Genomic DNA, 13445 nt, shown 5'->3' on the forward strand with positions numbered 1-13445 from the left:
GTGCATACAATCACATTATTTCCGATAGCAGGTCTTTCATGTCAAGATAACAAGGCAGTAAAGTGGACTTTTTATTTGCTGTGCACATAACCATGTGTTTGCGGGACTATTAGGTGACGTGTACAACACAGCTATTTGATAAGGCAACAGTGGACAGACAGTAGTAGGGCAGAAACCTCTTATCTCCAACGGTTTTGGACATAATGAGGTGTCCACACAACCGAGGCGATAAAATCACTTAAGTGAAACACCATCTTGTGTATGCAACTTTAAGAGATGATCTGCTGAATCAATTCGGTTTTTTATTGCTATTCTAATGAAAGAATAAGAACTCCAGTGAACCCCACCCACACAGATTTCACCACTGCCTTGAACTCTGTCCACACAAAGGTGTGTTCAAAGGAGCGGCCGGGTGTTTAAAGTGGGCCGTACCAACCACAGCCCTGCTACCTATCTCTTGTTCAGTGTCATTGATCTACCTACCGGTGACACATTCCACCTGAGAGCGGAAGGAAAAGGGGACTTTCCTGGGTGTCACCGCAATCACTGTGGCATCTCTGGCATTTATGGTCCAAATAGTTTGCAAGAAACACTTCCGTTGCTGTGGGGCAGGAACTCTTTATCGCCATATTTAAACTTTGCGTTTTTTTTCTCGTAAATTACCGCCCTACTTGATCATACTAGCCAGGGGGGGTTAGTATGATCAAATACGAGGCTATGATCATACTACAGCGTCACAAGTATCAAAAGTAGCAGATCTACAAGCTCGAAACGCGGTGCGAAGCCATGCGTTTTTGAATTTGAATCCTGAAAGGTAACGTGTCTAAATTGTATCCAACACCAGTGGTCAAGGACCCCCACATTGATATGTAGATCGGATTTTTTTTTAATAGGTAAAGTACATAGGGTTAAAGTGGTATAACTGAATGTAAAGCTATATTACCTAATTTAGCTGGGGACCCCCTGGAACCCCTTCAAGTCCCCAGACCCCACTATGAGGACCACTGATGTAAACTGTCCTATGTATACAGTCAAAGTGTTCATTGTTAATAAAATGTAAAAATGACATCCTGAATCTTAATGTACATGTTGTCATATGATATTACTAATTCACCTTAATGACCAAAGTAAAACAAGAGAGAATTAAATTATGTCAAAAAAATGCAAGAATATTTATTCAAATAAATACACAAAATAAATACACACCATGATCCAAGAATACCATATTCTTGAAACAAATAAATTAACATATTTTCTTTAGCAAACATTGCTTGAAGGAGGTAATAATTCCTCCCAGGAAAAAAACAAACTTTTTGAAATACAGTTTGATTATTCAAGGGTTTCAGTCTTGTACGTGAAGCGTTTTGAAATTGTCTGTCTTTTCAGAAGCCTTTTCCAGGGGTCAGCTTGTAGTGTGATGTTGTCCCCTGAGGTGGCCTCCTGTCCCCGAACAGAACTGTCCTTCATCCATCCTTGGACCGGAGGACAGAGGACTCCGTCTTCCCTTTTTTGGTCCAAATATTCTTTCTTCATGGTCCATATTGACACTGAAGGAGAAGAAAAAATAAAACGTTAAATCTCAATTATTGTTGTCAAAGTCAGGTGGAAATGTTAGCCTTATGTACAATACAACTTCAGTGCTGCTTTTTAAGTATAGCCTAAATATTCCATCCCCACCATGCCACAATGTTATTTGGATATTACACAGTAAAAATCCTATGTCATTTATTTTAACTCTGAGGGAGTAGAATGGACCATTGGACACTAAAGATTTCACTGTATATGATGTTATACAAGTCATATTTGAACCACTTGAGCTCCAGCACAGCAGCCCCAGCAAAAGTAGTTAATGTAGCATCAATCATTTTAACCACTGTATCCATTTATATGTTGGCTATTAAAATGTCAGATCTACTTGCGCTTCACTTTTGCAATTTTTTTAAATTCTTTTGAAAAATATCTTCAAAAATAGCAGATGCTGTGAGCTTGTAGATCTGCTATTTTTGAAAAAATATCTGCTGGGGGTCCCTGGCTGGCTCAAAACATTTCCAGATCGGGGGCCAAATACAATCAAATGTGGGGGTCATTGACATGAAAACGTTTTAGAAGCACAGGACTAGAGGGTGTGTAACACTAAACATTGTATTGAGCATGGTGTGTGAGTCAAGCAGTGCCAGCCATACAGTACATACCATATTAGGAGTGGGTTCAGAAGCATGGGGGGTAGAGGGAGCCTCATGGCGCCCGGGCCATGCGTCTCTCCTGCTGCCCGGGTGACGCGCAGCTCTCCCCGTCCTGCCGCGTCTTGAAGTCCTCGATGGCCTTCTTGTTCTGGAAGTCGATCAGCGCCATGGTGATCACCGCGTTCCAGCAGCTGTTGTCCTCGCCGGGACACCGGAAATCGATCTCCTTGTCGTCCGTGGTGACGATGGTGAAGTAGACGAACTTGCCGGTGCGCTCCACGCAGTCCACCTTCTTGATGCTCTGCAGCTTGAGCTCCTTGAAGCCCCGCGTGGAGCGCTTCTGCGTGTCCGGGTAGATGTTGAGGCTGTCCGGCGTCAGCACGCACGTCTTGCGCTTCCAGAACTGGAGCAGGTTGTCGCTGCGCTTCTCCAGCTCGCCCTCCTTCAGGACCTGCGCGATCTGGGCGATCTCCTCCGCTGACATTTTCATTGTTTAATAATGGGGGTGCTTGTGTGGTCTAATAGACTTTTTTAAACTTAATTTGGCGGTAAGAATCCTCCAGTCCTCGCTTTTAGTTTCTCCCCTGTTTTTTTTAGTCGTTCCAGAGAGCCCGAGGAAGGAGCTTATTCTCCGTGATGACTCGGCGGTGGTCGCTAGTAATCCAGTGTGTGGTTATGAATGAAGCCTGGGCGGACATGGCTTTTTATAGTCGCAGAGCCGCAGCCCTTCCCACTTGACGTCAACCTTAGTTTCGGAATGTATCAACAGTTGCCTGAGTAATTCATGGTTAGAGAGAGTGTGCTGTGTGTGTGTGTGTGTGTGTGTGTGTGTGTGTGTGTGTGTGTGTGGGCGGAAGCTCTCTGGCACAGTGGTGTGTGTGTGTGTGTGTGTGTGTGTGTGGTAGGGGGGGTCAGAGGAAGTCCTAACGTGGAACTAATTACACACTGCTGAGTTAATTAGTAACACACGTCCGACTGCTAAAGCCCTAGAGATGAATCTAAATATTTGTCCCACACAGCAGTCATTCACTCAAAATTGACTGCCATAATGCAACTCGTGAGTGGGCTACTTCCGTTCATTTGAAAAAATGCCTAGACACATGCTTTGGTGGACAGTATGAAGTACATTTGCTTGAGTAGGCTACTACTCCTACTACTGACTGTACTTACATTTCATGAGTAGGCTTATCTGTAGCCTACTTGTGTATTTGTACTTTTGGATAAATATGACTTTTTCACTTTTTTCAAAGACAATTGTAGCCTACTTTTACTCCACTACATTTCTAGGAAGGGAAAAGGTAGCCTACATAATGAATTAAGCCCCATATCAAATATAGTGGAAAATATGTTATCTTTCTATGGATACTGAGGCTTGTTGGGAAATATCTTCCCAACCAACATTGCTGGATGATAAATATTGAATATTTGGCTACTTGTCATTTGGAAAACTACATTTAACAGTGTCAACCAGGGCACCGGAGACATTGCATTTGCCGTGTGTGTGTGTGTGTGTGTGTGTGTGTGTCCACTAAATTGATCAAGACTAAAACTAAAGACATTTCATTTTCTGTATGTTTTTTATTTTAAATGTGTTAGTGACTTTAAGTACATCATATCATTTTAGTTCGTTTTCAGTCAAGTTTTTATATTGTATTTCACTGAACTAAAATTATGTTTTCCACAGTTTGAGTTGTTTTACGATTCGTATTAGTGAACTATAATAACCATGGCCATATGGATATGAATGAGACCCTTGATGAATAGTCTGGGAATACCCATAAGGCATTTTCTATAAATCGTCTCTGTTGGGTGGAAACCTCACATGTTCAAAACTGTTACTTTTCAGTATTCAAATTCAAAAGTAGCAAAAGTAGCAAATCTGTACAAGCTCACAACACGTAGCTTAGGCCGCGTTTCAAGCTTGTGGATCTGCTACTTTTGATGCTTTTGTGTGACACTGTAGTATGATCAAGTAGGACGTTAATTTACGGAAAGACACAAAAAGTTAGAATATGGAGATAAGCGGTTTCTGCCAGACAGCAACGATACATCTACAAAGTACCACGCTACACTGCCAGTTCATAAATGGGAGGATCAGCACTCAGAATAACTGAAGGCTCGTTTCCATGCCTTTCATCAGGCTGTGCGTCAGTCTGGATAATAATGGGTGTCAGAGATCAGCTCAGATGTTGGTAGAGAGCAGTGACTGGTGTAATAGACCGTAGTACTACAGTTACACAAACAGGAAGGCAAGAACAGAGGCACACTTGTTTCATGTGGGCTTCTGTATACCTTAAGGCAGTGGTTCACTCAAACCTTTTCATGTAAAGGACGCCCAAATTAACATTTCATCACGGCGCACCATTTGAATAGATTTAGTGCTAGGGACCCCACCCCCATACAAGATTTGTGTTTCGTGCAATTTCTCTATAAGCTCTCTTGTGAGCTTGTAGATCGGCTATTTTCAAATAGCCGATGCATATAGGGTTTAAGTGCATGGTTAGACGGAATTGTATGCTATATTAACCCTGACTGGAAGCCCCTCAAGGACCCCTGGCCCCATTTTGAGAACCATTGCCTTAAGCGTATCGGCGGGCCTGAGCGGGATGAATCACATTTATGACTTGATTACACGATTTATCATCAGATTATGTAACCATTACCTACAAATCACATGATTTATAACAGTGTGAGTGATCAAAGTAGAAATGAAAGTATGTATTACACTGGAATGACTGGAGATGCACTTTGACTTTACTGCGTAGGCGTGGCGGGCTCTGTCATCTCATTCTATAACGCTCTGCCAGCCAGAAATCCCCCATGCTGCTTATCGCGTTAACTTCTCCTCTAACTTCACCTCCGCACCCACTGAGTCAAGTGTTTGCTCTCTGTGTGTCCCATCTTCCGGAGCTGTGACTCTGAGAGGGTGCTGTGTGCACGGCCCTGTACCAGCAGACAGACAGACAATAACCCTGGCTGGCCCTCGGCGGAGCCTGTGTTCGTCCAGCCAGAGGAGGAGGCTGGTAAGAATGCACATGTCATCAGCTCTTTACTCTCGCTGTCTCCCCCCACTGACGCCAGTCTGCCTGCGGGGGGTCAGGCCCACACACACACACACACACACACACACACACACACACACACACACACACACACACACACACACACACACACACACACACACACACACACACACACATACACACAACCCTGACCTCCGGTGTACACACAAACAGCAGTATATCACATAAATGTGTGTTGTCACCTTCTTAAAAGAATGGCCCAATTTCTATAATAATTTGTTTAGGTTTAATAGTTTTGTTTTTGTTTTTAAACTTGAAGATATGACTTAGTTCATTATTATTTATTTTTTAAAAGATATTATTTGGGTCTTTTTCTGCCTTTATTGATAGGAACAGTGGACTGACAGGAAATGGGGAGAGAGATGGGGGGGTGACACTCAGCAAAGGTCGTCGAGATCGGGAGTCGAATCCGCGACACGCTGACAGGCTGGATTACCAGCTAGATGCCCAGACGCCAACCGTCGCGGCCTAGGTTGTTCTAATAAGAAGGTTACAATTATGCTGAGAGAGAAAGAGAGGAAAGAGAGAGAGAATACAAATGGAACCAAATGGACCCTTATACCAGTGCACTTGGTTCCATCTGGTCCTTACGGGTCCATTTGGTTCCATTTGTACTTTTTCAATAGTTAACCCGTTAAAACCGGGAAAGCATGTGTGTCATTTTAGACTTTAGCGTTGGCCATTCAAAAATAGCAGATATACAAGCTTGTACATCTGTGACTTTTGAACATTTTTTAAAAATCTTGCAAGTGTTTGAAAAATCTTGAATAGTTTTTTTTTTTTACACAAATCTTCTCTTCTGGGGGTCCCTGGCACAAAAACATTTTCAGATGGGGGGGTCCGCAGCCAAATCCATATATATTTGGGTGGTCCTTGGCATGAAACAGTTTGAGAACTACTGATTTAGAAGGCATTTGTAGAATCAGCCTCAGGTCTTAATGGGTTAAATGACCACTGAGGATGTGACTATGTACGTGTGTAGCCTGTGAGCCACCATGTATCTTCATGGCTTTCTGGCTGTTGGAAATCAGAACCCACTCATCATGCCCTCGTGGCCACTGAAGCAATCTCTCCACACGGGCGCTGGGAGTGGAAAACGCCTCCCTAGTCTAGACTAGTTGTCCTTCACAGGAAGTGAGGCGTCTTTCCCCCAACAGAACACTCAGCCTCTCCTCCCGTCCCGTATAAACCCTGATAGAGGAGAGGGACCACCCGTATAATCCTTCATAATCACCACACAACCCACCACTATACAATGTTAACATAACAACGACCTAAAAAGACACGGTTTAGCCACGGTGAATCACGGCTTCTAAAACAGTGGGCTAAGTATGGCAGTGTGCGGTGGATGTAATCCTCTGATGAAACCATGTGTCCTATTGACTCAACACACCTGCTTCAGCCCGGCGGCGCCGCCAGGTCCTCTGTGGAGCAGAGAGGAGAGCGGGAGGCCGCCAGCGTTGCCATGTCTGCCTATTATAAGTGACTTTGGGATTGTTTTTCTGTAGAGTTGCTTGTAAATATTGGTAGTTGCGGGTTGCAGTTTTTTGGGCTTGTTTTTAAAGTGTAGTTACTTGGGATTGTTTAAACCACTTCTCAAACATTTGCACGTCAAGGACGCCCAAATTTATATATTTCTCCGCAGACCCCCATCAGATTTTATTTTCCAAATCTATTCTAAATATGTCACTTTTTCTTTTCAAGACCTTTTTGAAAATAGCAGATCTACAAGCTCACAACGCGTCGTGAATGCGACGCATTGTGAGCTTATAGATCTATTTTCAAATAGCCAATGTATATAGGTTTAAAGTGCTCATGTGGCCTAGTTGCTTCTTTTGGGCTTGTTGTCATAGACCTGGCTGCTTATTTCTCTCAAAAGATCTGGCAACAGTGGAGGCCGCCACTCTGCAGTCAACCCCGCCTTTGTTTTAGGTGCTTTTACTCCCCTGTTGCCTAGCACTGGGCGTGTGTGTGTGTGTGTGTGTGTGTGTGTGTGTGTGTGTGTGTGTGTGTGTGTGTGTGTGTGTGTGTGTGTGTGTGTGTGTGTGTGTGTGTGTGTGTGTGTGTGTGTGTGTGTGTGTGTGTACTTCCATTTACTATACTTGTGAGGGCCAAACGTCCCCAGGAGTATAGTAGAATTTGAGAAATAGACATTGTGATCCTGGTCCTCACACAATAAATACTTGTTTTAAGGCTGAAAATGATTTTGTAGAGTTTAGGCTTACAATTAGGAAAATATTCAGGTTGGGTTTAGGGTTCGGGTTAGTCATTTAGAGGTTAAGTTTAGGTGTTAGAATTATGCCTTATTCATACTTAGTTGTGTGCCTAAAATGCTAAAGAGCTAAATGTCCTCACCAGTATAGTAACACATACGTGTGTGTGTGTGTGTGTGTGTGTGTGTGTGTGTGTGTGTGTGTGTGTGTGTGTGTGTGTGTGTGTGTGTGTGTGTGTGTGTGTGTGTGTGTGTGTGTGTGTGTGTGTGTGTGTGTGTGTGTGTGTGTGTGTGCATACTGTGTGATGGTTTGAAGGGAATGGCAGACATAGAACATGCCCAGGCAGTGACTCAGCAGGTGGTGCAAGGCCTTTTCCATGGAACAGACTTCTCGCTAAAGGAGAATCAGGGGAAGCACCGCACTGTATATGTCAGTGGACAATCATATAGTTTCACTTTTTAAATTATATGAACATCCTATTCACACTGGGGGGATGTTAATAGTTATAGTAATGATTAGTCATAATTATTTTATGGTTGTGGTGTTTTCCAATGGCGCTATGGTGAAAGCTATATCATTGCTGTCGGGCAGACCTCTTATCTCCATATTTTTTCGTAATTTAACTCCCTACTTGATGATCATACTAAAGCGTCACACAAAAGTATCAAAAGTAGCAGATCTACAAGCTCACGCTGCGTTCCGTGCTTGTCAATTTGCTATATACAGTACTTTTGCTACTTGCTACTACGACATATGAGGTTTCCACCCGACCGAGACGAGTCTCAGTGGCCACTAATTTATATGAAATAGTTTCACTTTTAAATTATATTAACATCCTGTCCACACTGGGGAGGATGTCAATGGTAATAGTAATAATTATTTTATGGTTGTGGTGCTTTCCAAATGGCGATACGGTGAAAGCTATATGAGTAAGTAATGGAGGGAATCGAGGGATATGAAAGGTATTCAATATTTATGGTGTATTAGTCTCTCAAGCCCAGATGATCTCTTCCACATCTTTGAATGCTACAGAGAGAACGCGGTAGTTCCTTCCACCTTTGTAAAAGTTGAGAGCAGGAAGCTGTCATCTGCTCTTCAGGAGGGTCTTTGACCAATCAAAACGTGGTGTTCACAAAAAAATATTTTAGAATATCTTTAAAACAGTATGAGTTTGGAATTTCCATTTCTGCTAAGTAGCTAATTAGATATAGGCTTCAATAAATTTGGTTTCCAATTGGACTTATTTATGTGACTGTAAAGGCAAAAGGGAAGATTGTGTGTGTGTGTGTGTGTGTGTGTGTGTGTGTGTGTGTGTGTGTGTGTGTGTGTGTGTGTGTGTGTGTGTGTGTGTGTGTGTGTGCTTATAATTTCTACTCATTTTCAGAACTTCCAAAGGACTGTTAAATAATGTGGGAGCTGTCTTGAGAGACTAATGGTGAATTAACCAAAAATATTGTCTAGTCAGCACATGATCAGCATTTCAGGTTTTAGAAGAACTCAAATGCTGCAGTGTCCCAGCGTCTGGAACATAATGTTTTCAGAAACAAATGCGTCATTTTGGAGTGATCATCAGGGCTAGACAGCCCGTGACTAAGAATAGTCTTTGAAGTTGTCATGATAAAGCACATTTATGTGAAAAAGTTACACTGTACGACTATAATTCAATAACATTTTTGAATAAACTTTTTGTGCATTGCTTCATTTAAATCTGACATTGCACACCTGTACGACCCACAGCCTGTCACTAAAACCATAGCTGTGTACTGCATCTCATATACTGTATGTATAAATGTGCCCCCATTCCGAGAATGACCCCGTTCTTCCGTGCACTGCGCATGCAGTACCACCACAGCAGTGGAGGCTGGGTGGGATGAAATCCCCAAACTCTACAAACGACATAATGTGAGTGACTGTTGAATAATAACAAATGGAAGAGCGTTTCCTCCTGGGCTCTCATACAGCCTTGTGGGAAAGAGAACAGCTCACTCTGACATCTCGAAGGGAGTGTTGTGACAACCTTGGATCCAAATCAACCCCCTGGTGATTCTGTCTCAGAGAAGACAAAACACCCTCCCCAGAGCAACAGCATAACATGACAGTCACTGCAACTCAACAGGGATTTTTGTGTTTTTGTTGCGTGGGTGGCCAGCAGCGCGTTCTTCCGGCAGCGCACCTGATATCGCCGGGGAAAACTGAGAACGGGGCTGAGCAATAATCTAATAATCTAAGCAGTAATCTGAAGACTCACCTCTTCAGACTCCACCTTAGCCCGTAGCACTTGCCGTAACACTTGCCCTAGCCTTGAAAACCTTGCAGGCTTATGCAAAGGTCAAAATGTAATTTAGATTGCATGTTATTATGTACACAGATGACAGGATAATTTGTTGACCTGGTATCCTATAGTTTGTATAGTTTCAATGTACAGATGATTTATTCTTTGATATTATACTGTTTAGACTGATGATCTAAACAGTATAATGATGATGTTCTTGGTTTACCTATGATCCTAGATCACTATTTCTATTTGATGTATTCAGGGCCGGATTAACCCTTCGTGGTGCCCGGTGCTACGACCCGTTTTGGTGCCCCCCGGGACCGTTTTGTCATTGAACCTTCTGCAGGCGCTGCTTCTAAATTTCGGCGCTTTTCTGCGATAGTTCCGTCTTCTTTCACTTTCTCCCCGCCGTTTGGTGCCCCCCCCCCCCCAAGATTGGTGCCCTGTGCTTCAGCACCTAAAGCCCTTCCGTTAATCCTGCACTGGATGCATTACCTCGTGTATACCTTGCTTACTGTAAATCGCTCTGGATTAAGAGTGTCTACTAAATGCCTGAATTGTAAATTGTAAATTGCAATAAGAAGGGGCATGCCTAGTGCCTACCCCTCTCCTGCGTTGTTTACCTCTGTGACACTGTGTTTTGCATGTTAGCATGCACATGCACATGCATAGATGGGTGTGACATGGCAAACAGCAGGTGGAAGTACCAGAAAAACCCAAAGTTATAAGTCTTGTCTGGGCATGAAGCTGCAGTTGTGTTTACTGACACGCGAAGGAGAGGAGAGGTCACACGATACTAAACAAAACAAAATAAAAACTGCCTCCAACAGCAGAACCTATCCGGTACAAACAGATCCTTTTGGGTCCTTTTGGTTAAATGTGTACCGTCCCGACACGTAAGGATTCAATAAGGAATCTACCCCCCTCCCCCTTCTCAAAATGTTCTGTTATTGTGTATGTGTGGGTCATCTTGCATTGTAGGAAATTACATCTAATGGTAATATTGATTCTGATTACACAAGCTATTACCTTGCTAACAGAGTAAGAGTAATAAAGAAAGATTAACATTATAAAAGAAAATTAAAGGGAAAAAAAAATATGTTATTCTAATGGCCACATCATTTATTTTTTTATATCTCCACATCACAGAATAGCGATTAATAATGGATGTAGAATTCCTCAACATGGACTGAATTTTCCATTTAATTGGATATTTTATAGATTGTTCTCCAACAGTAATAGTAAAGTAATATGACATTATATGAAAATAATATATTTAGTCCAAAACTGCTACTTTTCAGGATTCAAATGCAAAAGTAGCAGATCTACAAGCTCAAAGCGCTTTGCTTGTGGATCTGTTACTTACCAGGGGGTCCCGACAACGTTTTTTTTAAATTATAGCCTCACAATCATTATAACCACTTTGACTATTCAAAAATAGCATATAAGCTCACAGAGCTTGTATATCTGCTATTTTTGAAAAATCTTGAAGATTTATGCAAACTCAAATCTTTGCTTCTGGAGGTCCCTGGCACAAAATATGTTTGAGATGGGGGGGGGGGGGGGGTCCGTGGTCAAATACATATACTTTTGGGGGTCCTTGACATGAAAAAGGTTGAGAACCAGACCAGTGCTATACATAGCCAAGCTCAACAATGGAGGGTAATATGGAATATGGATGCATGCATGCAGCAATGGGCTGTTGACATCTACAGCAGGGCTGAACGAGAGGCGGCAGGTAACAGCTGCACAGTGTGACACGTTTACGGTTATGGCCTGTCTGTCACACACACACACACACACACACACACACACACACACACACACACACACACACACACACACACACACACACACACACACACACACACACACACACACACACACACACACACACACACACACACACACACACACACACACACACACGTTTGTACTTACCATACTTGTGAGGACCTACACATTTTAGGACAGCATTGAAAATAGCTGAAATTAGCCAAACAATAGCCAAAAAATAGCAGATCTACAAGCTCACAACGCATTGCGCTGCTACGTGTTATGAGCTTGTAGATCGGTTATTTTTCGGTGTGTGGCATCGCCGCGCAACCAAGTATAAAATAGGAAAAACTCTAACCCCCAACCGCTAAACCTAACCTCTAAAATGACTAATCTTGATCCTAACCTCAACCTGAATATTTTTCTAATTGTAAACCTAAAAAAAAATTGTTTTAACCATAAAACAAGCATTTATCTCGTGAGGACCAGGACAACGGTCCTCACAACGTCTGTTTCTCATATTCTAATATACTTGTGGGCACGTGTGGTCCTCACAAATAGAGTAATGCAAAGACACATACACGCACGCACGCATTCTGTTGCACTCTGGTGACATGCCCTTGTGATGAGATTCTGGAGCTAGTTGAGGCATTGTTCAGATAAGCCCTGTGTGTGTGTCTGTGGTCACCCCGGCATTCATCAGCGTGGGAAAAAGAACAAATGGCTGCAAGTGGAGGGGGCAGAGGGAGAGACAGGCAGACAGACAGACAGATGGACAGACAGACAGCAAGACAGACACAGGAACCGTTGGGATAAACAATGCAAACAAGTCTGGTTGTTCAACGTGTCAGAATCTCAAAGAGGAAAGCTGGGGCTGGACTGACTGCCGTGCGAGGAGCCTTAATCGTGTACACGCACACCGCACATCATCACATGGCTTGATCCGGCCACATGGCCTTGGTGGTTTCAGATACAGATCCTGTTCCTTATAATGATCCTTCTGCCCGGCCCGCTCTTGTCATGGTTGATTCCTGTGGTACAGTGTCGCATTCATAAGAACGCTGACAGCGTTCCACTCTAAACATCTCCCTCTAACTGTCACGGCAACCCGCCCCTAATTAAATAAAAAACAAATAACTCCCTTGTTTCGTTATATCGCATGCCTCAGCAACAACAAGGCCGTCTAGCCTCACGGGATGCTCTGGTGTGATCGTACTCGGATGTTTTAGGACGGTGGCTCTCGAAGTGGGGGTCCTTGAGTGGGTCGCAGCAGGGGGGGCCCTGGCAAAATCAGGATTTTTCCCCGTAAATTAACGCCCTACTTGATCATACTACAGCGTCACAGACAAAATTATCAAAAGTACCAGATCTGAAAGCTGCCATTTTTTTCTATTTTTGAATTTAATTCCTGAAAAGTAACAGTTTTGGACGAAATGGAGACGAAATCTTGAAAGTCTCGGGTGGAACATGTGGCAAAGTACCTGCCCGCCACCGCGGAGGATAGGGGTTCGAATCCAGCACGGTGCATCCGGCTTTGTTGAGTGTCTATATACGAACACAATTGTCCCGTGTTCGGGGGATGGAAGCTGGGCGGGGGACGGTGATATTTGTCAGGCTGGGGGTGGCACTTGTCATCACACGGAGTGTTGGGTGGGAGGAGTAGGATAGAAGCTCTACGTCCTCCCGGTGGGGGCTCCTCACTGTCAGGTGAGTCAGTAGGATACAACAGCAGTGACAGCACACAAAAATGTGTGTGGCCAGGAACCAATTGGCATAATGACTACATTTTGGAGAAAAAAAGGGGTAAAAAGCAAACAAAATATAATCTTGTACATTTGTACCCTCTCAGAGTAAAAAAAGAAATAGATACATGAACACTGAGGATTTTATTGTATACAGCACATCATTCATAGCA

General features: G+C 43.2%; 1 protein-coding gene across 1 annotated transcript; it reads right to left on the reverse strand.

Moving 5' to 3' along the window:
• Positions 1-1148: 1148 nt before the first annotated feature.
• Positions 1149-2870, reverse strand: phlda2 (pleckstrin homology-like domain, family A, member 2). Its single transcript, XM_080437553.1, has 2 exons — positions 2193-2870; positions 1149-1547 (listed from the first exon to the last, which is right to left on the reverse strand). The coding sequence occupies exon 1, from the start codon at positions 2671-2673 to the stop codon at positions 2236-2238; it is 438 nt and encodes a 145-aa protein (XP_080293679.1). The 5' UTR covers positions 2674-2870; the 3' UTR covers positions 1149-1547; positions 2193-2235.
• Positions 2871-13445: the final 10575 nt, after the last annotated feature.

The sequence above is a fragment of the Gymnoscopelus braueri genome (assembly GCF_963280865.1).
Source record: "Gymnoscopelus braueri genome assembly, chromosome: 9".
Lineage (NCBI taxonomy): Eukaryota > Metazoa > Chordata > Actinopteri > Myctophiformes > Myctophidae > Gymnoscopelus > Gymnoscopelus braueri.

Coding starts and splice junctions, on each gene's coding strand:
- phlda2 (XM_080437553.1), bottom strand. CDS start 2,673: ATGAAAATGTCAGCGGAGGAGATCGCCCAGATCGCGCAGGTCCTGAAG.